We start from the raw sequence: 27,064 nt of genomic DNA, 5'->3' as shown, positions 1-27,064 counted from the left end.
CTTGTTGGAGGAAGTGTGTCACTGTGGAGGCGGGCTTTGAGGTCTCCTATGCTCAAGCTCCACCCACCGTGGAATCAAGAGGTAAAGAATCCTAAGCTCCTTCTCTAGCACAATGCCTGCCTGCATGTTGTCATGCTTCCCACTACAAAGGATAATGGATTGAAACTCTGAAATTGTAAGCCAGCTCCAATTAAATGTTGTCCTTTATAAGAGCTGCCTTGGTTTCTTCAAAGCAATAAAACCCAAACTAAGACAGATAGGGAAAACTCGGGCTGGAGACATAGTTCAGCAGTTAAAACGGCTGCTCTTCCAGAGGACTCAGGTTCAATCCCTACCAAACACATGGAAGGTCACAACTGTCTGTAACTCTAGTTCCAGGGAACTGACACCTTCTGGCCTCCCCGGGTACCAGGACACATGTGGTGCACAGATATAAATGCAGGCAAAATACCTACACACATAAAGAAATCTTGTTTAAAAAATTTTTAAAACATAGGAAAAACTTACTAATTTCTAACTCAAGAGCCAGAATGTAAATAAACCTTCACAAAGATCTACTGAATGATTACATCAGTTATAAAATGATATTTTGATTATCATGCTAAAACAATGCCAAGAAGCCTTTTGCTTAAGTATGCTACATTCTTGAAATCATAAATCTTGTCTTTTATATAAAAAATAAGTTTTTAAATAAAAAAATACGATTCTGTTGTAATTATTTCTATTTTCAGTAAGACCAATTATTGAAACAGGCTAAAATATCAGTAAACAAAGGGATAAGAGCTCTTAGGTCAGTGGTAAACAATTCCTAATTAAATTAAATGTGGAAAATTAGTTCACAGCCATTAAAAGAATGAAACACAAATAGATTCTAGAGCATAGATTAACCCTGAAACAGTGGACTAAATGAAAGAAGTGGAATCCAGACTGCACAGTGACTCCATCTGAATGAAATGCCCATTATAGGGATGTGTGCAGCCAGAAGAGATTGATGAGGGAGAACTGACAAGAACAGAGGAACAGAGCAGCGAAAACGGATGTATAACAGTGTCACCTCCTGAGGTGACAGGAATTGTTTTAAAATTGACTATGACAATAGTTGCATGTATGAATAAACAAAAAGTCACCAAGTCACACTTTAGGTAGCAGTTCTTAACTTGTAGGTCATGACCCCCTTGAAGGTTGATCGACCTTTTTACAGGGGTCCCCTAAGAACATTGGAAAACACAGATATTTACAATTCATAACAGCAGCAAAATGACAGTTATGAAATAGCAATGAAAATAACTTTATGGTTAGAGGTCATCACAACATGTGGTATTAAAGTGTCACAGCATCAGGAAGGTTGAAAACCACTGTTTTAGGTCAATGATAAGGGAAATATACGCTATTTTCATTTGAGACTCAATATAAACGTTTACTCAAGAGGGAACCAATGACAGGACCAAAGTAATGATACCACCAAAGTCCAATCTGGCAAACCAACGAGTTTATTAGAGTTATTCACAAGAGTATAGGTAAAGGGGCAAGGGCCAAGGCAGGGACAACTCAAAGACAGCTACATCACCAAGAGCAGGAACCCTGGAGTTCATTACACTACTTGCAGAGAGCTCAACAGGTCAGAGAATCTCTCCTTCAGGCAGGTCTGAGTCTCTTCCAGGCAGCAGGCTAGTCTGTTCTCCTCAGCAGTTCTTACTGTTTATGTAACCTTGGGGAAAAGGAGGGAGAAACAGACAGACCATTTGAATCTGGTCAGTTTCAGGGACTTCCTGTAACTATGAGTTGCCTGTAATTCTATGTTTAGGTCCTAAGGCCCCATAAAATTTCCATCTTTCATATTAGTGTATCTTTTGATGTCATCCTTGTTCAGGTCTTCTTTAGGCAGTCATGCTGATTAAACCTCATGGGTTTCATCATGTCTACTCTGACATTTCTAGGAAAAGAAATGTGACAGCAAATTCCCTAATCTTCTGGTTCTTAACAATCTTTCTGCTTTCTTCCACTATGATCCTTGAGACTTAGGTACAAGAGTTGGGTAGTATCAGTTGGGGCTGGGCACTACAGAGGTCAGACCTGAAGTCATATGTTACAGGTAACTGTACAAACTGAGCAGGCTGTGTTTATGTATCCAGAGAGAGAGAGAGAGAGAGACAGACAGACAGACAGACAGACAGACAGAGAGCATGAGTGAGAGCGCACAATTAAAGAAATAGAGGCCATAAATTTGAAAGCAGGGGAGTGCATAGAGAAGATCAAAGAGAGGAAACCAAAGGGTGGACACAAAAGTAATTATATTTTAATTTCAAAAACTAAAAAAACTAACATAAAAAATAACAAATGGGGGGCTGGGGATTTAGCTCAGTGGTAGAGCGCTTACCTAGGAAGCGCAAGGCCCTGGGTTTGGTCCCCAGCTCCGAAAAAAAGAACCCAAAAAATAAAAAATAAAAAAAATAACAAATGAGTAAAACAACCCCTCCCCAAAGTCAAACATTACCAAACACTGCTCTTGAGATTTTTCTTAAGATACCGCTCTCCTGTATTTTAGACCCTAGAACTAATATATTCTCTCTCTCTATTCTCTCTATTCTCTCTCTCTCTCTCTCTCTCTCTCTCTCTCTCTCTCTCTCTCCCGGGGGGGGGGGGGGTGTGTGTATGTGTGTGTGTGTGTGTGTGTGTGTGTGTGTGTGTGTGAGATATTGTCTTCATTAAGGACAGGTGTGTGTGCACACATGTGTGCATGTATAGGGGGCCAGAGGTGGTTGTTGGGTTTTCTTATCACTACCCATCTTGTTTGAGGCAGGGTCTATCCCTGAACCCAGAGCTCACCTAGTGTTCACACTGGCAAGTCAGCAAGCGCTAGGGAAGCACCTTCCTTCCCGCCCACCCTGTCCTACCCCCTGCTGGAATTACAGGTGCATGCCACCACACTCATTCTGGGATGACACTGCGATCTGAACTCTGATCCTTACATACAGGTTGCAGACTCTTTACCATTGAGCTTGTTTGGGATTTGTTAGAGTTACCTGAAAGGAGGAAACCTCGATTGAGAAAATGCCTCCATCAGATCTGGCTGTAATTGATGAGGGAGGACCAATCCATTGTGGGTGGTGCCATCCCTGGGCTGATGGTCCTGGGTTCTACCAAAAAGCAGGCTGAGCCACTGAACAGCACCCCCTCTATACACTCAGCATCAGCTCCTGCCTCCAGGTCCCTGCTCTGTTTAAGTCCACATCCGGACCTCCTTTGATAATGAACAGTGATATAAAAGTGTAAATCAAATAAACCCTTTCCTCCTCAACTTTCTTTTTTTTTTTGGGGGGGGGGTGCTTTACCCTAACAACAGAACTTAACATGGGGGTCTCGCTATGTACCCTATTATAGCCTGAAACACAGAATCCTCCTGCCTCCGCTTTCTAGGTGTTGGGATTACAGCATGCATAACTAAACCAGATACAATGCTGAGTTTGGTAGCTTTGCTCTTAGACTTTACGATCCCATGTGTCACAAACTACTCTTCATGTCATGACTGTCCTATTATCATTTTTTGTTAACTTGCTTTGAAAATTTCAGCTTTTCTTCCCTCCCTTTCCTGTTTCCTAGCATGTAGTCTCTGATAGGAAGCTGTGTAATACAACTGTTTTTAATTAGCAAAGATTAATTATACACAGAGGATTATTGTAACAAACATACATGTATGTGTACAGTGATAGTATCTACCCCCCCAAGACCTTTTACAGTTTTTAACTGTAATTTAATTTTATATGTGAGTGCTTTGCCTGCGTGTATGTACATCATGTGTGTGCCTTGTACCCAGAAGTCAGAAAAAGTGGGTGTCGGACCCCCTAGAGTTGGAGTGACATAACTGCGACCCACCATACAGGTGCTGAGAATTAAGCCCAGGTCATCTGCAGGAGTAACAAGTGTCCTTCACTGCTGCCATCTCTCTAGCCTTCAGTCCTCATTCCCCTTCCATTTTACTTTGTCCTCCTCCTCAGACTCCAACTTCAGGAGGAGAGGGGAGCATTTTTGTTTTGGTTTTTCCTTTGTTTTAAGACAGTCATTCTATGTAGCTCTGGCTGTCCTGCAACTATACAGACCAGGCTGGCTTCAAATCACAGAGATGTACCTGTCTCTGCCTACATCTGTTTAATGATGTCCTCTGTTACTTAACATGATGACCTCCAGGTTCCAACCATTTTTCTGGAGACAACATGACTGCATTCTTCTTTGTGGATGAATAAAACTCCACTGAATATAACAATTTTCATTATCCAGCTGTCATAGTCACTGTTCTATTGCTATGAAGAGACACCATGACCAAGGCAACTTATAAAAGAAAGCATTCGATCAGGAGCTTGCTTATAGTGAGTCCATCCCCATCATGGTGGTACAGTTAACAGATAGGCAGGCATGGCACTGGAGCAGCATCAGATCCAAAGCAGAAAGGGGAGTTGGGGGGGGGGGGGTGTAAAGAGAGGAAGAGAGGGGAAGAAAGGAAGAGGGAGAGAGGGAGGATAGAAGAGGGAGGGACAGAAAGAAGGAGAGATGGGAAAGAGAGGAGACAGACGGACAGACATTTGAGTGCTTCATTCCCAGTTGGTAAACTACTGGGACAGTTTTGGAAGTATGTGTCCTTATTAGAGTAGGGGTGCCCTTGTTGGAGAAGGTGTGTCAATGGGGGTGGGCTTTGAAAAGCCTATTCCAGGCCAGTTTTTCTCTACCTGCTGCTTGAGGACCATGATATAAAGTTTTCAGCTACTTCTCCAGCTACTTCTCCAGCATGCTACCATGTTCCCTGTCTTAATGACAATGGACTAAGCCTCTGAAACTGGGAATAAGTCCCCAACTAAATATTTTCCATTATAAAAGTTGCCTTGAACATGGTGTCTCTTCATAGCAATAAAAATCCTAAGAAACCTCCCCAAAATGGTCCTACCAGCTAAGGACCAGGCATTCAAATATATAATCCTATAGGGGCTATTCTCACTCAAACCACTATATTCCACTCTCTGCCCCCATGGATTTGTAGACATGTATAGTGCAAAACACATTTAATCTAATTTCAAAAGTCCCATCATTCTTTCACAGTCTCAACACTACTTAAAAGTCGAAAGACCAAAGTCCTGTCTGACTCAAAGCAATCTCTAACTCTAACTCCCCTGTAAACTCAGAAATCAAATTACATACTTCCAAAATACAGTGGCACAGAATATACATTATTATTCTAAAGGGGATGAAAAGAGACATAATAAGCAAATACTGGACCAAAGCAAGACTGGTCCACAGGTAAACTCACCTCCTGTGACTCCCTATCTGATGTCAAAGGGCTTACACCTGAGAGATCTCCCAAACTCCCACTCCTAGCTTTGCTGACTGGTACACACTTTTCTACTGGGGCGGTTCCTCTTCCTTTATGCAGCTCCCCCTGGCAGACATCCAAAGCTCTGGCATCTCCAATATCTACGGGGAGGGAATCCGACACAGTGCAGCCTTCACTTTCACAGCCTCCATGCAAGGACTCCCCTGCCACATGCCTGGCCTTACTTGTGGAGGATGAGTCCACAGCCCCTTACTCCTGTATTCTTAAACCCTCATTCAGAACTAGGGGCCCAGCCTGCCTGCCAGGTTCTTCTTCCTGCTTGGACAGAATCTGGCCTTTTTAAGTTAAATTTGCATAAACTTTTCTCTGTTGGTGCTCTTTAGGAACAATTCTTTAGGCTTCTTTCTTTACACAAGTTGCAGATTACCCTAAGCCTCCTGAAATAGCTGAAGAAATTTTATGTAGGATCTACTGGGATGGATCACTTTAAAATGTAGGAATGGCAAGATGGTTCAATGGGTAAAGACCCTTGCCAAGCCTGAGGACCTAGTTCAACCTCTGGGACTCACACGCTCGGAGAAAACAGACTGCTGTATGTTGTCCTCTAAAATTTATACACCTGCATGGCACACACGTGCCTGTGTGCACACACATTAAATAACAAATAAAATGTAACCAGAAATGAAGTCACGAGCAAAACAGGTGTGTTTCTTTCACAGAGCTAGTCAAGAAAGCAGACCAAAAGCGAACCAACAGACACAAGAATATGTATGGCATGAGGACAAGGAGTATCAGGACCTGAGGGGGTCTTTCAGGACTACCTTTCAGAAAAAGGCAAAACTTAAGATCTACAAGATAAGCAGGAAGAAGGCCACTGTGCAAAGTGCCAGACCAAACAACAACAAAAACAAGCAAACAAAAAAGCATGCACAAAGGCTTTGAGGAAATAAAAGATGTGCTGGGCTGAACAGCAGTCCTAGAGCCAGTAATGGTTGTGCAGATCTGTGATCCCAAGCAGATCTCAGGATTGCATAGAAAGACACTATTTCTAAACAATAAGGGACAGAGTCAGGCACTGGTGGCTAACACATTTAATCCCAGCACTCAGGAGCAAGAGGCAGGCAGATCTCTGAGTTAGAGAAGAAACTGAAAATATCAGAGATCAAATCATGAAGATGATATTGGGAAATTGAGATCTATCTAGAGTATAACTAGAAACCACTAAAGGTTTAAACATGGGGAGACCACTTGTCTTAGGGTTTTACCGCTCTGAACAGCCACCATGACCAAGGCAACTCTTAAGAACAATGTTTAATTGGGGCTGGCTTACAGGTTCAGAGGGTCAGTCCATTATCATCAAAAGAAATACAAGGATATACTTATATACAACATATGTACCCATAAGCATAATAATGTTATTTGTGATGTGTGCTTTCTTTTATTTGGGACAGAGTCTCATGTATCCTAGGCTGACTTCAATTCATGGTCCCCCCCTCCTTTCTAGAGTGCTGGACTACAGGAATGCACTACCACCCATGGCTCTTGAGAGATTTCATTTAAGAAAATACCTTACATAAAATAAGTATTTTCAAATATATCACTGCTCAATCAGAGCATATATGTTAATATAACTGTAACATTACTATCTAGACGAATCAATCGCACATACTCCAGCGTGTGGGCGTGTGTGTTAAAACACCTAAGGCAATAAAATGGTGCAGCGGTAAAGGCACGTGCCTGACAACCTGATGGTACACACCTTTGATCTCAGTACTAGGGGGGCAGAAGCAGGCAGACATTGTCTGTTTCCAAGGTTTAGCATCCCAGATAAGAACTTTATTTCTTGGGTTCTCTCCCCAACACTTGGGTAATCTATTAATCTATTCCCTGACTAAGAATGCCTATTCCAGATATTTCACATAATAGAATTATAGGATACTCGTCCCTTTATTCACATGATGTTGTGAAGCCTCTGGGGCAGGGTAATACTCATATCATCCACACACATCCCATGTTCTATGTGTATGTCAGGCCTTTCTAGCTCTTGGTTCTTACAAACAATGCTCTATGAACAATGGCATACTAGGAACCACACTGGCTTCTTACAGTTCTAGCACAAGCTACTAAGCACAGTTACAAGGCTCAATAGAATTTGTCTCTGAGTTTAAGTTTCAGTATTATTTACATCCTTAACTGTCCCAATGAACTTGAACAGATAAATACATACTATTTTCACACATGGGAACTTGGTTTTTGTACAGTCCATCATGTCAAGACAACTTTATTTCTAGTCTTAGAAAGTATTCGGGGTCTGGAGAGATGACTAAGGGCACGGGCGGCTCTTCCTCAGGCCCTACATTCAATTCTCAGCACCAACACAGCAGCTCGAAACCATGTGTAACTCCAGATCCAGGGAACCCAGTAAATTCTTTTGGTCACCAGAGGCACCAGGCACATAGGTAGTGCACTGACACACACACAGGCAAAACACCCATCCATACACATAAAAGTTTAAATATATATACTTAAAAAATAAGAGGCAAAAATTCCATAATAATCACCATATGATGAGATCATAGCTCCAGGTTAGCAGCTCTCCTGAAAAAGAGGCAGAACTGAACAACAACTGGTTCTGGTTTTCTCTGTTCTGGCCAAAGAGAAGACACTACTCATCCTCCACAAACCTTATACTGCACCTACTCTACACCAAGCAACACAGAAGTTCACAAGAAAGAATAAGTGGATAATTCTGTAGACCTCTTACAGTTTTTAAATATTGATACTTGAAGTTTAAAATTGACTATTTCTGTGTCTCAGGTTTATCAGCCTCTGAGGACTCATACACTTACGCAGAAACTGGCAGGCTGTGAATATATTTAAGGGTCATTATGGGCTAGAGAGATGGCTCAGTGGTTAAGAGCACTGACTGCTATTCAGGAGGTCCTGAGTTCAATTCCCAGCAACCACATGGTGACCACAACCATCTTTAATGGGATCTGATGCCCTCTTCTGGCCTGCAGGCATACAAGTAGATAGAGCACATACAATAAATAAATAAATTTCAAAAAAAAAAAAAAAAAAAGGAATTTAAAACTACGCCTTTCAGAGCCGAAGGGTACAGTTCAGTGCAGAGCACATATCTAGAGCACAGAACACTGGAGGTTCAATCTCAAGAACAAAAACAAAATTAAGCTTTCAACATTGTTGTTATTGAATAGCCAGCACAGCCCTGGGTTAAAACTATGCCTGTCATTTATATAACATAAACCTTATATAACATATATATAACATAAAACATATATATATAACATATATATAACATAAAACATATATATAACATATATAACATTTATATAACATAAAAATGACTGAGAAGTGGAATGTAAAAATACAACAAACACTGGGAAAAAATCTAAAAATTCATAGAAAATATGGAGAAACGGAAAAACAAGAAACAACACAGAGTGGTGAAAGGCCCCTTTCCTTCAACGTTACTGTGAGCTAAACTTCAGAAAAGCAAAACCTGAACAGTCACCATAGCATAACTACGGGCCAGGCTGCGACAAGACTTCACCCTCGCATCGTATTTAGTCCTTACTGAGATAAGTCAGCGACCTCCCCAGCATGCCTTAGCTAATAGATGCTTGAGCCATCTGATACCAGTCCTAAAATAAATCTAATCAACTGTAAGTCACTGATAAGGTCAGCTACAATTTTAAGACATAAAAACAAAAACATGTCTGAGAATTCCACTCAACTGATAGCTTTTTAGAAAATTCAATTGAAGTACTCAGATGGAAAAGTGGAAAATGGAATTATTTCCATCCTGCAGGGAAATTCCTTTAGACAATTCAAAATAGCTTCAGGAAGTCCCTAAAACTAACCAGATTCACAGTCATTCTCAGAGAAGTCAAGCTGAAATGAACGCTACGGAAGACCAGAACAGCTGTCTGGAAGAGCTTTAGAATGAGTCACCTGGAAAAGACACTCAGCCACCTCCAGGTTCCTGGATGCTGTGAGCTGTCACCCATGCAGGGGTCAGCTTTGATGATGCAGCTGACTTTGAGTTATTTCCACTCCTGTAAATAACCTCTCACCCATATCCCTGTAATCCCAATAAAATACTTTGGATCATCATTTGACTTTGGTGGTTAGAGAGACTCTGTTAAGTAAGCATCACCTGTCAATAAAAAGCCTATGGGCTGATGAGGTGAGGTGAGAACAGAAGGTGGGACATCCCACAGAGAGAGAGGAGTTAAGAGACAGGTGAGATACTAAAGACTCACTGGAATGAAGGAGTCGTCACATGGAACTGAGAAGAGGTGACCAACCATGTGGCAGACTCAGAATAGAATAAATGGGTAATTCAGTTATGAGCCTCTGGCCTTTTCTCATGAAATTCTAGGCATTTAATCACGAAATATTAAGTCTAAGAGTCGTTATTTCAGGGGACAAAGAGGTTGGATGGAAAAGCTCATGGCTACAGGTGGTGTCTATACGTTGGTCTGTCCTGGGCTCCCTACCTGGGATGAAGAGACATGTGTTGTGTCTGTCACAGCCCCACACAGGGAGCTAAGTGTGAAAGCCCACACCTGCAGTCTCAGCCCTAGAGAGGCACCCACAGGCTAAGTTCAAGGGTAGCTTGCACATAGTTAGCTTTCTCAAGGCTCTGGATCTGATCCCACTGACTGAAAAGTAAGGAAGCATTAAGATGTAAAACTTTCCCAGCACTCAGAAAGTAGAGGCCAGCCATGGCTATGTAGAGAGACCCTGACTCAAAATATAAATTTAGTTAGTTTTAAGAAAGTTGTAAAACTTTTAGTTCACTAGACATTTTTCTTTGACTAGTTACAGAAAGTTCAAATAAAGTCAAACAAACACTGAATCACCCTTCAAAATTAAAAGTGCACATCCAGGCAGTGGTGGCACACACCTTTAATCCCAGCACTTGGAAGACAGAGGCAGCTGGATCTCTGTGAGTTCAAGGCCAGCCTGGTCTACATAGTGAGTTCCAGGACAGCCAGGACTACACAGAGAAAACCTGTCTTGGGGAAAGGGGGGGGGGGGTAATCGTACTCCTGCTTACAAACAAGGATACATCAACTGAGTCTTTCCTCAGTTTTTAAGTCTTGTGAACAAGGAATTCCATCCATTTTGGCAAAATAGAGTACACTGGCCTCCCCAGACCCACCATTATGCTTGACAATCAGTTGCCGAGCTCCTCAAGCTTGGGTTCCCTGGACCTGACACAGTTCCTAACTCACTCGACCTGCCTTACGTGACACACAAATGCACCAGGCTGCCTATCCCCTATTACCTTTTCTATCTAACAGTGTAACAAACCGGAAAAGGCAAACAAGTTCACAGCTTTTATTTTTGTTCTCACTTGTTACAGGAATTCCTAATAAATACCCACAGTGCTTCTCATCTATTTATTCACTTGAAACCATCCTCTGGGGACGGTGAGATGGCCCGGTGGGTAAAGATGCTTGCCTCACAAACCTGGCAGCCTGAGTTCAACCCCTGAAACCTACAAAAAGGTGGGAGGAGAACATGGAATCCACACAGCTCTTTCACATCCATATATGTGCTATGGCACACATATGCCTGTTGGTCTGGACATTGTGTGAAAGTGTACCTCTGTATTTTTTTAATTGTTAATACTGTACTGAAAAAGAGCTCAGTATTGGCAGAATTTTAGTACTGTCATTTTTATGACCTGTCACCAGGTTTTCTATTTTGTAAATATTCTTCCTTCCTCACCTGCCTAAAGGCAATCTAGAGGTGTGTATCAGATGTTGTCTCTGTACTGATTGGTTGTAATAAAGATCTGACAGCCAATAGTTTGAGCAGGGAGGAGGAGACTGGAACTTCCGGGCAGAGGGGTGACACAGGAGAGGAAAGCCAAACGGCATGGGAGATTCAGAAGGAACAGAAAGGGACAGGCATGGGGGTCACCATAGACTAGAATAGTTGGTTACGTTTGACTGGTAGCTGAGAGACTGCCCCAGCAAAATGCCTAAGCTTTAAACTCTATGAGAATCTCCACATCTCAGGGAAATCCAAAAAGGTCTCAAATTTATGTTCACATACATCATATACACACAACATACAAACAGTAAATGTAAAATCCATCTTCAACTTCAAGTTCTGTCTTCTCACCATCAAATTATGAGTGAGTCTTCTAAACTACTATTATACCTGAAGGTACATTTTTCTTCTTTCACATCTTATTATATAATAGTTTATTAAAACAACAATTTTATCCAGTAACCATTTAAACACTATTCCAATAAACTAATTTGTAAAAAACCTTTGAATTTATATTAGACACGACAAAATATCTATACTAGGTCAAAGATAGCAACTCATCAAAAAAAAAAAAAAAAAGATAGCAACTCATCATGTCAGTACCAATTCAGAGTCAAAATCTGCATCATCTTTCTACACCAGTGCCTTATAAATGCCCGTGAACTAATAAAAACAGAATGCATTATCCACTAGAAAGTCAATCCCATGCAACTCTCACCACAGATCCAGAACACAGAAGTCAGAGTCCTTCAGGAATCCTAATGATGAACTAACTTGCGAGACCATAAAGAGGAAAACCAACAAAGAAAGCCCAGATTGGGCCAGTTTAACCAGTTTTAGGACATTTTTCAGAACACAGCTGCAAGTGTTGGGTGATTACAATGAACAATGAACAAGTTCTGAGCCGGCATTGTCTTGGGCCCCTAGTGAGGGAACCCTGATGATGGAATGCCCGGCAGACTGCACGAGCAAGGAGGGTCCCAAGCAGCCTCAGTGATAGGCAGCCGGGGTGCAAACAGGAAACAGTAATCAAGCGCAGAAATGAGTGAATGGGATCGTCCTTCCTGAGAAAACTGAAGAGACCAAAGCCAACAGGGTCTACCTGCAAACACAATATTAACTGACATGCATATGAGGAAAGGCTATCATACCACCATGGTAAGTAGTAACTGCCAAGGTCACTTCTGACTGGCATCTTGAGTGTTCTGTAAAAACTGAAAGAAAAATGATTGTGATGTAGCACAACAGGAAGGATCTGAGCCTTAGTCACTCTGTGCTGTTCAAGTTTGTTAAAAGGCACTGTGAGGAGCACCACGGGGCTCACAGGTTCGGTGGCTAAAGAGTACTGTTTAGCAGCACAGACTTCATAAGGACATTTTAATACAAAAATTGACAAGACATATAAAGGTGTGTATCCTGGGCTGGGGAGACGATCTGTAGGTCAATGCTTGCCAAACAAATGTGAGGACTATAGTCTGAAATTTCAGAACTGTTTAAGAAAACAGGGGATTTTTAGGGGCTGGGGATTTAGCTCAGTGGTAGAGCGCTTACCTAGGAAGCGCAAGGCCCTGGGTTCGGTCCCCAGCTCCGAAAAAAAAAAGAACCAAAAAAAAAAAAAAAAAAGAAAGAAAAGAAAACAGGGGATTTTTCACTAGCCTTTATCAGTGAAAACATTATCTGTGTTTAATTGAGACCCTGCCTTGATGAATAAGGTGGAAATCAATAGGAGGGCCTCCAAAACTATGTGCACACGAGTGTGTACCCACACATGCAAATATGTATACACACAAATATATATGCCCACATGTTACACACACACAAAAGGTATATACTTTATATAAGCTTCACATACAAGAAACATTTTATATTTTATTTCTACTTCAGCAGGAACTACAGAGAGAAAATTATGTCTCAACACTTCTGTCCCTTGACTAGGCATGATGGTGTACTTTTTTTTTTTTTCTTTTTTTTTTTCCCCAGAGCTGGGGAGCTGGGGAGCGAACCCAGGACCTTGCACTTCCTAGGCAAGCGCTCTACCACTGAGCTAAATCCCCAACCCCCAATGGTGTACTTTTAACCCTAGCAAAGAAACAGACAGAATCTCTGAGTTTAAGGTCAGCCTGATCTACATAGCAAGTTCCAGGCCAGCCAGTCTCAAACTTTAAAAAAATCAAAAACAAAAACAAAAACAAAAAAAAACACCTTGGCTTATGAGGGTTTTGAAAAGAAAATCGACATATTAGTGTGTGTAGATACACACAGATACACACACACACACAGATACACATACACACACACAGATACACACACCCACAGATACACACACACAGATACACATACATACACACACAGATACACATACACACATACACACATACACACACACACACACAGACACACACACACACACACACACACACACACACACACACACACACACAGAGGACGGCTAGCAAGAGTCGGTTTTCTCCTTCTACCATGTGAGTTCCCAAGATGGAATTCAGGCCATCAGGACACCAAGCATCCACTAAGCCACTGACCCGATGCCTCATGTGTTTTAAAGAAAAAGCTGGCCAAGTATGGTGGTGTACATTGTTGACTGGGAGGCAGAGACAGAAAGACATCTGTGAGTTCCAGACCAGCCTTGTCACACAGTGAGCTCAGAACAGGCAAGACTACATAGAGACACCCTGTCTTGGAGAGAGGGGGGAGAGAGAAAACACCCTGGACACAATGGTGCATGCACACCCATAATCCTAATCCTATCACATGATAGGTAGAGGCAAGAAGATAAGAGATCAAAGCCAGTCTTGGCTACATAGCAAATTTGATGCCAGCCTGAACTACATGAGAGAACTCAAGTCAAAAATTAAAATATGGGGCTGGAGAGATGGCTCACTGACTTAAGATCACTGTGGTTCTTACAGAGGTCCTAAGTTTAGTTCCCAGCACCTACATGGTGGCTACAACTCTATGTAACCACAGTTCCAGAGACTCCAACACCCTCATCCAGCCTCTGCTGTACAGAATTATACACATGCATGTATACATGTAGGTACCAGAGACTCCAACACTCTCATCCAGCCTCTGAAGGGCTGTACAGAATTATACACACACATGTATACATGTAGGTACCAGAGACTCCAACACTCTCATCCAGCCTCTGAAGGGCTGTACAGAATTATACACACACATGTATACATGTAGGTACCAGAGACTCCAACACTCTCATCCAGCCTCTGAAGGGCTGTACAGAATTATACACACACACATGTATACATGTAGGTAAAACGCCCAACACACAAACAAATACATTTTAGGAGGGAAAAAAAAACCAAATGTGAAAAAATAAACTAGGAGGAGGGGTAGGAGAGGAAGACGAGTGAAGAACGCCAAGCTCTGTGGCCACCTGACACAGATGCCTTCACTGTGACTATTAGCAGATGACAAAGGTCTGACTTAAACAGTGGTTTCCGACTTCTAACAACAAACAGGTCTGGAGGTCGAACTCTGTAGTAGAGCACTTGCATAGATGAATATAACAGTGTAAGTGCTACCTCTCCCTATCACAGGACTTTCCTTTAATAACTTTTCAACAAGTTTTAATATTGCATGCTATAATATGCAAAATCTATCACTCACTCATTCAATGGTTAATGCACATGTAGAGTTACAGCTTCCAGATACCCAAACATATTTCTCATCTCTTACCTGACCTTCCCACATTTAAGAGAAGTGCCTTACAGAAAGTATCAAATAGTTCACCAGGCTGAATTATCTCTACAATAACTTCCAATTCTAACACTGTACGATTCTGGAACAATGAGTACTTCTAAAAAGAAAGAATCTGAGAACAGGGCTGGTCTTGGTAACAACAGCCTGTAACCTCAGTGTTGGGAGATGAAGACACGAGGGTCAGGAGTTCAAGGTCAGCCTAGGCAAAGACAGGGAATGAGTGACTCTGTGTGTGTGTGTGTGTGTGTGTGTGTGTGTGTGTGTGTGTGTGAGAGAGAGAGAGAGAGAGAGAGAGAGAGAGAGAGAGAGAGATCTCCCTCCTGGCAGCCAAACTTGGTAACTGTTCAAAAATCAAACTTAAAATGTGTGAATGTGTGAAGCGGGTAAGATGGCAGGCGTGCAGGAGAGATGGCAGCACATATGTATGATAAAAGCACGCATGTATGTATGATAAAAACACGCATGTATGATAAAAGCACGTATGTATGATAAAAGCACGCATGTATGATAAAAGCACGCATGTATGTCTGATAAAAGCACACATGTATGATAAAAGCATGTATGTATGATAAAAGCACGCATGTATGATAAAAGCACGCATGTATGTCTGATAAAAGCACGCATGTATGATAAAAGCACGAATGTATGTATGATAAAAGCACGCATGTATGATAAAAGCACGAATGTATGTATGATAAAAGCACGCATGTATGATAAAAGCACGCATGTATGTCTGATAAAAGCACACATGTATGATAAAAGCATGTGTGTATAATAAAAGCACACATGTATGATAAAAGCACGAATGTATGTATGATAAAAGCACGCATGTATGATAAAAGCACGAATGTATGTATGATAAAAGCACGCATGTATGATAACAGGCAGCTGGGACTCACCAAAGTTAGAGTGCAGACTGAACACATAACCTAGTTTGCTTCTTCATAAAAACATAGCTAAAGCACTGATAGTTTTGCTGAGACTAGTAAGACAGCCCAGTTGTCAAGTGCTTGTGACAGACCCAGGGCCTGACTTCAAGCCTTCATTCCCCACACAGAAAGCTGGGCACAAAGCAGCACGAAGCCGTAACTCCTGCCCTGGAGATGTGAACACAGGGGTCCCTTGGGGCATGCCAGCCCACCTAGCTGATTAGCAAGCTCCAGACTGAGTGAGAGTCTGTCTCAAAAAATACAGGGCAATTTAAGAACAATTCCAGATGTGTACACACACACATGAACACATATACACCACACAAAAGGATATGTGCAAAAGGAAGAAAATGAAATATTGCTGTTGTTTTTAAGACACAAACCATTAAGGTCAGGGAAAACAGGAAAAAAAATACAATCATCACCATTTTCAGAGGCTATAAAAAACTGAGCCAGTATGAGAACAAACTCGGTTTATACCACAGCTTTCTCAAAAAGCTGAGGAACTTCCAGAACAAATGCTGGGGACAGAAACTCCCACACAGCATGACGCTGCTGCTGCAGGTCTGCAAGATGGCTCCGTGCAAGCCCAGCACCCTGAGTTCAAGGCCCAGAACCCATGCAAAAGGGTGTCCTCTGCACACCACACACAGCACGGCACACACACACACACACACACACACACACACACACACACACACACAGAGAAATACAAATTCTAACAATACATTTTTAATTAAAAAAATCAGGGTTGGAGATTTACTTAAGTGGTAGAGCGCTTGCCTAGCAAGTGCAAGGCCCTGGGGTTGGGTCCCCAGCTCCGAAAAAAAAAAAAAAAAAAGGAAAAAAAAAAATCCAGACATTGGCTGGAGAGATGGCTCAGCGGTTAAGAGCACTGACTGCTCTTCCGGAGGTCCTGAGTTCAATTCCCAGCAATCATATGGTGACTCACAACCATCTGTAATGAGATCTGATGCCCTCTTCTGGTGTGTCTGAAGACAGCGACAGTGTACTCTTATGCATAAAATAAATAAGTCTTTAAAAAAATAAATCCAGACACTACTGTCTGAACCTAGAAGTCAAAATGGTAGACACTACTGGGCAGAGAATAGATACACTGAATAATAGTGCCCAGAATTCCCACTGCTCTGAGTCCGCATCAGGTACATGGTGAAATCACCAAACCACATACTTAATACTGCAAATTTTATCATATGCAATAACATCAAGTCTTAGAAGTATTACTGTGTGGGTCCCACCCCTAGAGATGCTGATGTATTCAGTCTACTAATGACAAGATCTCTCCATGAGATTGTAAGACTCAGCCAAAGCTGAGAACTTTTGCCTGAAAATGAGATGACAGGGTAAACCTGGACATTAGTGACTCCTGCTTATGATCTGCTCTTCCTGCCTATTAGCGGTCAGGTGCCAGGTGCTTTTCTTTTTTTTTTTTTTTTTTTTTTTTTTGGTTCTTTTTTTCTGGAGCTGGGGACCAAACCCAGGGCCTTGCGCTTCCTAGGTAAGCGCTCTACCACTGAGCTAAATCCCCAGCCCCTCAGGTGCTTTTCTTAACCACGAACAGAAAAACAAGAGACTGTCAGGCAGAAGACCCGCTACCAATCAAGCAATAATACCAAGTTGAAAGTTAACTTGGAGGAAGCAAACTAAGCAAAGAAAACAAAGTTTACTGAAACTATCTTTACCTTCCTGAAGTAGACCGGAGAAAACAAGATATCCACAAAACAAGGCAAGAGATGGATGAGCGAATGACTAAGGGGAGGAAGCTGAACCTTCCAGCTTACAAAGAGTGATTCATACATACATACATACATACATACATACATACATACATACATACATACATACGTACGGTCAATGAAGCAACTATTTCAGGCCAATCACAAAGGCCCAGAAAGACTAAGGCCCTGCATTACCCACAGTCAGTGGTGAAGAGGCTAAGACACTTAGCCTGTGTAAGGGTACAGCAAGGCTTTTGAGGATCCCATTCCTATCCTCTCACATGTTATTCCTGGAAACACTAACATGGAGTAACTCCAGACCAGGCAGAGTGAAGAACAAGGCTGAAAGCCAGGGCATTAAGCAGAAGTGTTTGTGGCAAAGAGCAATCACCCACTCCCACTTCCTCTGCCCAGCTGCAGAATGCTGGTGGCCAGATGTGTCCTCCTATCCACGGGAGACCCATTCCAAGACATCCAACACTCCCCGGAGGCTCCCATAGCCCCGTCCTCCGCAATTCACTGTGTGACTGTGCCCTGCATGCTGAGGTGCTATGGCAAAACTATCACAACTACTTTATCCTTCCTTACAATTTTACAGACTGAAGATTGTTCTCAGCAACATCTACAACACACAACTTCTTTATTATTATTAAGTCAACAATAGTCGCTGTTTCACTTCAAAGGAGCATTTTTGGTTTTTTTTGTTTTTATTACAGCCCCACTTTTGGCTCACACAAAAGGAAGTACTCTTCCACTAGGGGCCATTATTAGTGAAATAAGCGACACTTGAGCACAAGCAGGGCAATGGCAGAGCAGTCCATCTGACAACCCCAACGGTTACTGAGTAACCAACGGCTGTGTACAGCCCAGATAAGCTGGGACAAAGGAGTAATTAGCATCCCACTTGGATAGTATTCAGCTACTCAAAATGCACGTAACTTAAATCTAAGTGAGCTAATCTGTATCAAGCCCTCAGAACCGTGCCTGCCAAGGAGTACCTACATAAGTCCAATTTTAAGACTTCTTAGTTGTTTATTTCTGGAATTTTGCAGATACTGTCAGACCGCAGATAAAAGAAACCTTGGAAAGTAACACAGTTGCTCATGCCACGGATGTAGGTTCTGTCTCCAACCCTACCAAAAACAAACAAACAAACCAACCACAGAACTAAAAAAAAAAAAGAAAAAGAAAAAAAGAAACGTAAAATCACGAGAAACTAAGCATAATTCGTAAAAGTGGCACTTCACAAAAGATCAATACAAAAATGGCGAACAAGATATTTTTAAACTCGATCACCGCGCAAAATAAAGTCACACACACACTGATAAAGTACTGTACCGCCAACCGAGTCGCAGCATTTTTTCAAGATAAGTATCATCAGTAAGTATGGAATGACTGGAGTTTGAGTGTTAGATGGTCTTGAGAAAAGGCCCAACAGAACCTAAAGCCAGAAATTAAAAATCAAAAACAAGGGGCTGGGGATTTAGCTCAGTGGTAGAGCGCTTACCTGGGAAGCGCAAGGCCCTGGGTTCGGTCCCCAGCTCCGAAAAAAAAAGAACCAAAAAAAAAAAAAAAAATCAAAAACAAAAACAAAAACCCAATAATTTACCAGAAATAGTGCAATAATATACTACAAGAAGGTCGACGGCAGGGGACCTGTATGGGGACAGCCTGGGCTACATAGCAAAACGTTGACCCAGAAATAAAACCAAACAAAAAACAGTATTTTCACTCCTCCGTGGTATATATCCCAACCTAGTTAATTTCTTGTTGGTTTGTGTTGGTTCACTTAAAACTCGTCACCTGGAAACTTAAAACTGTGATCTTTTTACTCCAGATAGACTTGAATGAATTTTCTAAGATTTCCTTGACACAGACTTCTTCTCATAGAAGGCGAGCATTTTCTGCCTTACAGAAAGCAAAGTTCTGGAACACTGAGAAAATGTTACTAATAAAATTAAAGACAAAACACCGCGCAAAGATAAAAACTACCAACAGATCACGCTCCTCTAACTTCAGGAAACTCTGGAATTCATGCCCTCGGAAGAGGCAATTATCACCGCTTGTTGCTCTACAAAACCCCCTCCGGCAGAAACAGGACAGCGAGGGAACCGGTCCAGAACTTTTTGCTTAACTCTCTGGTGAAAAGACCTAAGGTCGTAGTCACCAGCGCAGACGCCACCACCACAATCCGACCCACCGGAAACCCGCGGTTAATCTCAGGCTAGCCCCGTTAGGCGAATGGAGACCCGGCGCTCGGGCGCTCGGCACACCTGGCTCGCCCATCACCTGCTCGCAGCCGCCCGCACGGGCAGCCGCCGCAGGCCGTATGGAGACGCCAACTTTCCGAGCAGGGCGCGGCGGACCGCGGTGTCCTCGAAGACCGGCCTCGAGGCCGCCGGGGCCAGGCGAGCGCGGGGAACGCAGGCCCCGGCGGGCTCGCGCCGAAACTCGGCGGCGGCCCGGCCCTCGGCGGCGCCCGCGCCCTCCCTCGCCGCAGCCCGGCCTGGCGCGGCGCCCCTCACCTTGGAAACCTGGGGTGGACTCCGCCGTCAACATGAACTTCCCATCCAGCCGGCGGCCCCGCCGCCGCCGCCTCCCACCGCCTCGGCCGGCTGGACCTCAGCGGCCGCGTTCCCCGGCTCGCGCCTCCCGCTCGGGATCCCGGTGCGGCCCGCGACCCTCCGCCGTACCGCCGGCGACTCGGGAGAACTCCGCGCAGTGCTGCGCCCGGCCGCTTCAGGAAAGCCCAGGGCGCAGGCGCGGCGAGGGCCTTAAAGAGCCCGGGCCGGCGGCCTCTACGGCATAATGGGTTCGAGCAGGTTAGGGCCCCGGCCGCGCTGGCGGAGCCGAAGTAGAAGCCGAAGGGATTGGACCGAGGAGAGCGGAGGCGGGGAGATCCCTCTAGGTCCTCCGCCCCTCTTTCCCAAGCGCCCAGCCCTCCGCGCTGCAAACTGCTGACTTCCCAGTCGCTCCAGCGGCCCTCGCCAGTCAGGGCAACACAAGACACGCCTCCCCGGAGACCCCGGGCGAGCAACCGCGCCGTGCTGCCGGGCCAGGGGCGCGCACAGCGGAGGCGCAGCCTTGCGAGGGCTGCCCCAGTCCCACTCCCAAAAACATTAATCAAAAGGGCACTCGCGGTGGTAAAACAGGCCTTCCACCAATCCTCTGGACACCGTGGGTTTATTCGGGAGTCCGACAGAGGGCAGAGGGTGGGCAATTATCCAGCATCAACCAAGAAATTCTTAGAAGGAAATTACTTAGTTCGAGACAAAACAAAACAAAACAAAAACAACAAAAAAAGCCTATTCATTTGGGTCCCGTCTCAGGAAGAGCAGACAACAAAAACTAATAAAGGCAATATAAATCATTTTTGCTATACACTTAAAAGTGACCAAAAGGATAGTGATTATTATCACGCAGTCAGAAAAGCTCCAAATTTTTTTTACTAATTTGATACCACTGTTTTTTACATTTATATTTGTAAGACCTGTCCAGAAAAGGTTCCACTACCGTAAACACTTCTAGAAAAGAATATTTTTCAACAAGATTAGAATATAAAAAATGGGAAGTAAAACCACTTGTCCTTCCTCCACCCAGCTTTGAAATTTTCAAAATAGTCTGAGGCAATTATTTTTGCATAACTTTAGGTCAGGTTACTAAAAGCAATTTAACATCTTCATGTTCCAGGCAGTGGTGGCACAAGCCCGTAGTCCCTGCTCTTGAGTGACAGAGGCAGGCAGATCTCTGAGTTCAAGGCCAACCTGGTCCACAGAGCTGAGTTTCAGGACACAAAGACCACTGAGTCTCAAAAAAAACAAACAACAAACAAAAAACTTCTTAGTAATTTAATGCATCTACCATAGCAAAAACATTATAATCTACCTCTCCAATTTATCTGCAAATTCTCTGCTTTTATCTGCTAAAGTTTCCTTGAATATCTCTAATCTTCGATTTTAAATTATTTTAAGTTATTAAAATAATTTATTTTAAATTATTTATCCCCGTTAAGAAGGATAGATAGAAAGATAGCCATGAATGCCCACAAAACTATTAACACTAGCTATTGTTTCAAATGTAGAAGGCAGGGAGGATAACTAAGAGAAGCATTTCCAGAGATGGGAAGATAATTTTTTATGACTATCCAAAGGCTTAAAGTAGTTTTTTTTTTCATTTTAAAGTATGTGAATGAACTACCAGTTTTGAAATAACACCAGGGTATACAATATATGATTCCATATATGCAAAATTCCAGAAGAGGCAAAACTGAATGTAGTGAAAACAGTCGTGATGGGACTGGAGGGACAGCTTATTGTGCTCAGTGTGTGACAGTGGCATTATTTTTGAAATACATGCTCTCAAGATAATAGTGCTGACGAGACCATTAGCTCTGGCCCTCCAGCATTATCCCTGACTAACGCCTTTCTCTCACTCGCCCCAAGTGTGTCAGTTTATTTGACAGAAGAGCTCACACTTTAATGCCCCACTTTTATTGCTAATTCTAGCTCTCACAAGGGCTCAGGCACTGGCGTAAGTGATATTCCACTGTGTGAATCCTACTGACACCACCTCTGCTCCTGCCGCTTACCCTCCGGTGGAAGAGACAGAGGATCTGTGGCAGTGGACAATAGCAGCACAAAGGCTGCTTTTATTTACAGTCAATTCAGTTAGCAATTCGAAGTTCTGTGTTCCATCCTGCAAACCCTGCAGGAAGCCCCTCTAAACCTGCCAAAGGTTGGGGTTGGGGATTTAGCTCAGTGGTAGAGTGCTTGCCTAGCAAGCACAAGGTCCTGGGTTCGGTCCTCAGCTGGGGGGAGGGGGGGGGGGTGTTAAGTCACAGAAACCCATGTCTTTGGTAAAAGTGTTTGAGCTCCATTGGTCCCCAAAAGAAAACATGGGAGGCATTCTTCAGAGAGGTCAAGTCACCCCAGATAGAGAGGGGGAACTCACAGCCACCTTCACCCTGAGCAGCTGGAATTTTAGCTTAAACAAGAAGGGTGCTTGTTTCTATTCTAGAATCTCACCGTCTCATTTGGAGAACACGAGAGCCACTAGACACGTGCTTGTATCTCGACAGCTTCAGCTTCTCAGTCTCACTCACACATTCCAAGCTCGGTAACAGCACCTGTGGCTAGAAGACCACAGGCAGAACGTCGACATCTGTCAGAAGTTATCTTGGTGGCACTGTTGCAGGAGGAAGAGAAAGAGTACTCCTCGGAGGGTTCCAGGCAATGGTTGAAACGTTTTGTGTTTGGGAAAAAAAAATGAAGGCTCACACCAAAACAGTTACATCACACCTCGTTAGGCATTTTACTTACCACAATAGGAATCTAAGATACTCGGGCACAAAATCTGGGGCCTCTCCACTTACCAGGGTTCTAAAAATGACTTCTTCGTCAGCTCTTTTCCTTCACTGTACCCACTGACTATAAGACAGGAGCATTGCCTTACGGAAGAACATCGATTCACAGCGTTCATTCTTGTGCTCTCTGGACCCTCGTGTGGAGGTAGAGACTAGACCACAATGAATGTAAAGATGGGTTATAACTACAGAGTTTGGACAACGTTTTTGCAAGGGTCTGTCCATGTGGTCTGCATGCCTGTTCACATGTGAGTGTGCACGTGTGTAGCAACCACCCTCTTCCTAATTAATTGGGGCAATGTCTCTCTCTCTCTCTTTTTTTTTTTTTTAAAGTATAACTTCCATTTTATTTTTCCATGGTATTTTTCTTTCTGCCTTCATGAAATCACCTCTTTACATGGGCTTTGGTGGAGGTTGGGGTGCAGCGCCAGAAGGTCTGAATCGTGGTGGGGGTGTTTGGTCCTTCCGGGCTTCACAAGATCGATTCCCGACGACCTTGCTATGAATGGCACAGCTCACGCAGTAGTGCAGCTTGAGATAGAGCTTGGGAGGCACGTAAGCGTCGAAGACGTTTGCTTCAGATATGCCCCTGACTGCAGCGGCTTCTAAAATGTTCCGAATGACAAACATCTTAATGGCCTTATCCTTGGGCACGCACCGGGCGCAATTCGTGCAGCGAATTGGCTGCACATGGCCGTGGCCCTTTTTGGCACGACCGTTGTTTCTCTTTTTTTTGGTCGTATTGGAGCCAAGACTCGAAAAGAGGCAACGTCTCTTAACCGAAGCCAGGACTCTCTGCTGCAGCTCCCGCGGCTTGCTTCCTGCTTCCTGTCTGGGCCTTCTGGGACCTGGACTCATAGGCGAGCTGCCTAGCCACTCGGGTCTAAGAATCTGCACATCAGTCTTCACATTCGAGGGTTAAGAACATTGCTTGCTGGGCTATACAGCCCACCCACCACCTTATTTCTATTTTTATAAACTCCGCCAAACCAAATAACGAGTTTCGAAATTATACCGTAAAATGGAATATCAGTACAGGATAAAAGAAGTACCTGATAAAAGCAGTCTGTTTGTTTCTTGGCTTCCTTATCTGTCTGAAGCAAGATAAAAGTTGGTGCAACTAGGATTAGTCATTTCACTTAAACTACCCAACTTTCTGAGAACTCGTAGCTTCCACCTTCTGTACGGTGCGTGACGGTAGGCTGTAACCTAAAATTTTAAGTGTACTCAGCAAAAGTATACTTAACCTCCTCGTATCTCAGTCTTCCCATCCATAAAACAGTTAGTAATATCTACTTAAGCACTAACCTGATATTTAAGTGGAGCATTGATGCCAAGCATATAGACACTCGGCAGGTGGTAGTTATTGCAATTACTATTTCCAAAGCCACAAGGTAACCAGTGCAGATATTAAAAAGACTCTGAATTAGGAGGAAAAAAAATCCTGACTCCACCACCCACTAGCTGTTTGGATGCTGATCTTGTACAGTTCTGTTCCTTAGCTAAAGCTAAGAGTCTAGCGAGAGAGATGGTTCAGTGGATAAAGGGCACTAACCAACCCTGGAAGCCTGCATTCTGTCCCTGGGACCCACATAACAAGGCAGAACAGTGGCCTATGTAATCCCTCCACTTCTTCTGCTCTCGGACGAAAAGCAGAGCCAGAATCAGCCGGAAGACTCACCCATCAGCTAGCCTGAAGTGCACAGCAGCACAAACAAGGGATCCTGACTTCCCGTCTGTGAAGGACACCAAAGCTGTCCTTCCGCCCGCACATGTGCACCATGGCATTCGTGCACCTGCTTTTAGACATTAGCAAATACACTCACTATAGACAAAATGAGGAGCCTGAAAAGCAAAAGTTAAGCCCACCCACCGTGACAGGTGTGTTGAGAGATAGGCTTCTACTTCATGTGAGATGGTGGTCTGTATCAGTCAAGCCAGGGACAGAATTCATTCAGTGTAAATTATCTCTTCCCTTATTCCCACCGAAACAAAAAACACCGCTGCTTTGTAGTATTTTCATGTGGAAGCATATGTAACCCACACTGGCCCCAGACTTGCTATGGAGCTGGTATACCCTTAATGAACCAAACCCTCACCTCCATTTCCCAGGCAGAAACCACCATGCCTGATAACCTTACAGTAAAATTAACTTCGATTTACAATGGCCTGTATACCTAAGCACAAGGGGCACCTAAGGAAAGAAACGACCATCAGTCAACATTGCCACCAACTAGAATTCGCGAACACACGTTATGGTAATCATATTCCTAGGCTAATTTTTATCTCCATGTGGAAAATTAGAAGCCTAAACGGAAAAAGTGGGACTCTATTTATTAAATAAGCAAAACAAATCCCCAGTAGCCAATAGCAGCAGAGAAAGAAACTATTGAAGCACGAAAGCTAATTATTACAACCCTCCCTGCGTGGAAATAAACCTACCACTTTATATAACTCCGGGTTGCTCACATGAACGGCCACAAGTGCAATGAGATAATATTCTTAAAATAAAACCAAAGACGTACCCACAAACAGCTGCTGTGCCTTAAAGACTGAGCGAGGTACACAGATGCTGATCCAGTAAAAGTTAAAATCCCCTGCTGCACTAAGGGCATCTTTATCAGCACTATAAAAAAAGGAAAAAAAAAAACAAGCTGCATTTTCAGACATTTACCTGTCTCCTATTAGGGTTTCTAAAGACAGCAGTCATCTTGGTGGTAACCATGATGGGAGGAGGAGACTAGGAGGCTGGGGATTTGAATTTAATTTACAGCTGACTCATAGGAGTGTTTACATCGGCCGGGGCCCCGGGGCTCCGCCCATTTAACACCCTTTCAGTCCCAGCCCCTAGCTCAGCGAGGTGGTAACTTGAAGGGCGGCTGGGGATGTGGGGGGGGGGGGGATCAGTAAAACGGGAAGCAAAGCCTTTTGAGTATCCAGGCATACTAATAGATGTTGGTTTCTTCTGCTCCCCACTTCCTTCCTCCCTCTCTCCCTCTTCCCTTCCTGACTCATGTCAGAATGATCTTGACTGAGGTGCCCGTTTTGAGGCACCGGCTAGAGGCTTGTCTAATTTGATACTGTTAGCTTGGACTTTAACCTAAGACAAATTATTACCTGGATATCTCTCTATCTCTTTCTGTCTCTGTCTCATCCTCACACCCACACCCACACCCATCCCACCCCACCATACTTTCCTGAAAGTTCTACAGGCTACTGTGTTACTCAGAGACTATGAGTAGAGAGTTTGCCATAATGTGGAACCAACTGGTAGACCTTGTGGGGGTCGGTCCTAAATAGAGCTCCATTTCTTGGAAGAGATCTAAAGTGTTGGTTTCGAAGACTTGTCTTGTTAATCATGGCTTACGTTTTAAGGCACTTATCATGCGTTGGGATCTATGAAATCATTTTTTTTTAATTTTCTTTCACTCTTCTTTAGTTTGGTTTTGGGGACAGATTTCATGAGCTCAGACTAGGCTTGACATTTCTATGTAGCTGAGGCTGGCCTTGAACTCCTGAAATCCTTGCCTGGGATGGCAAATGTATCTGTACTGCCATATCCAGTGGCATTTTTTTATCTATCACCTAAATCTTTTTTAGAACTATGTGTATGCATATGAATTCAGGTGCTTGTAAAGAAGGAGGCATCACATCCCCTGGGTCTATGTTATAGGCAGTTGTAGGTGCCCTCTAAAGGTACTGGGAACCAAATTCAGGGCTTCTGCAAAAAAAACGATGGGTGTGAGACATCTTTCTAGAGGTATAGCCTTTATCTCTAACCCCGTGGTTATCCCCATTCACAAGTAAATGCCAAGAAAGTCTTTATTTGTTTACTCACTCCGCCACTCAAAAAGATATCTCCTAGAGGTTATTTCAAAGCAGAATAGCTGTACTAATGACAGGCACAAGACTGTCACATGATAGGACCTATTAACATTCCCTCTCAGAGGGAGGTTTGAGAGGCTCACAATCCTCATGTGCCTCATGTGATGCCTTCTGAAACGACTTAAGACAGAAACAGGTAACTGGGGTAGGGTCTTGGTATTGAAGATGCCTGTAAGGATCTCTGTGTGTGTGAGAGGAGGGAAGTTCTGATGTTTTAGCTACCTTTAAGTTCCTTGTTGGGGATGTACTCATGTATGTATGTATGCATATATGTATGTATGTA

The 27,064-nt window shown here is 43.4% G+C and overlaps 2 protein-coding genes and 1 long non-coding RNA gene across 16 annotated transcripts in view; all 3 read right to left on the bottom strand.

The window, feature by feature from the left end:
• Evi5 (ecotropic viral integration site 5) overlaps window positions 1-25,712 on the bottom strand; it is a 146,070-nt gene extending 120,358 nt beyond the window's left edge. For 6 of the 11 annotated variants that reach the window (XM_006250523.4, XM_006250526.4, XM_039091539.2 and 3 more), the window contains exon 1: window positions 25,422-25,638. In XM_006250523.4, the coding sequence (XP_006250585.3) occupies window positions 25,422-25,556 (135 nt within the window). In that variant the 5' untranslated portion in view covers window positions 25,557-25,638. Of the gene's footprint in view, window positions 1-19,734; window positions 19,755-19,823; window positions 19,999-20,059; window positions 20,779-25,421 lie in introns of those variants that run through there. The other 5 variants (XM_006250525.5, NM_001271410.1, XM_063272786.1 and 2 more) reach the window with 5 other exon arrangements.
• Window positions 1,473-25,414, bottom strand: LOC108352688 (40S ribosomal protein S26-like). 4 transcript variants are annotated; one of them, XR_010057653.1, is made up of 3 exons: window positions 24,578-25,414; window positions 23,949-23,990; window positions 1,473-1,708 (listed from the first exon to the last, which is right to left on the bottom strand). It is a non-coding gene; the product is annotated as a 40S ribosomal protein S26-like (long non-coding RNA). The 4 variants fall into 4 exon arrangements; XR_010057651.1 differs by lacking the exon at window positions 23,949-23,990; XR_010057650.1 differs by lacking the exon at window positions 24,578-25,414 and having other exon boundaries at window positions 23,949-24,568.
• LOC134478821 (small ribosomal subunit protein eS26-like) lies at window positions 23,206-23,938 on the bottom strand. The gene has a single exon (XM_063273812.1). The coding sequence runs from the start codon at window positions 23,752-23,754 to the stop codon at window positions 23,290-23,292; it is 465 nt and encodes a 154-aa protein (XP_063129882.1). The 5' UTR covers window positions 23,755-23,938; the 3' UTR covers window positions 23,206-23,289.
• Window positions 25,713-27,064: the final 1,352 nt, after the last annotated feature.

Source organism: Rattus norvegicus, chromosome 14, assembly GCF_036323735.1.
Source record: "Rattus norvegicus strain BN/NHsdMcwi chromosome 14, GRCr8, whole genome shotgun sequence".
NCBI lineage: Eukaryota > Metazoa > Chordata > Mammalia > Rodentia > Muridae > Rattus > Rattus norvegicus.
The sequence above is the reverse complement of the archived record's forward strand: the minus strand, read 5'-3'. Positions and strand labels throughout refer to the sequence as shown.

What these genes read in the sequence shown, in the direction of transcription:
- LOC134478821 (XM_063273812.1), bottom strand. Translation starts at nt 23,754, where the DNA reads ATGAGTCCAGGTCCCAGAAGGCCCAGACAGGAAGCAGGAAGCAAGCCG.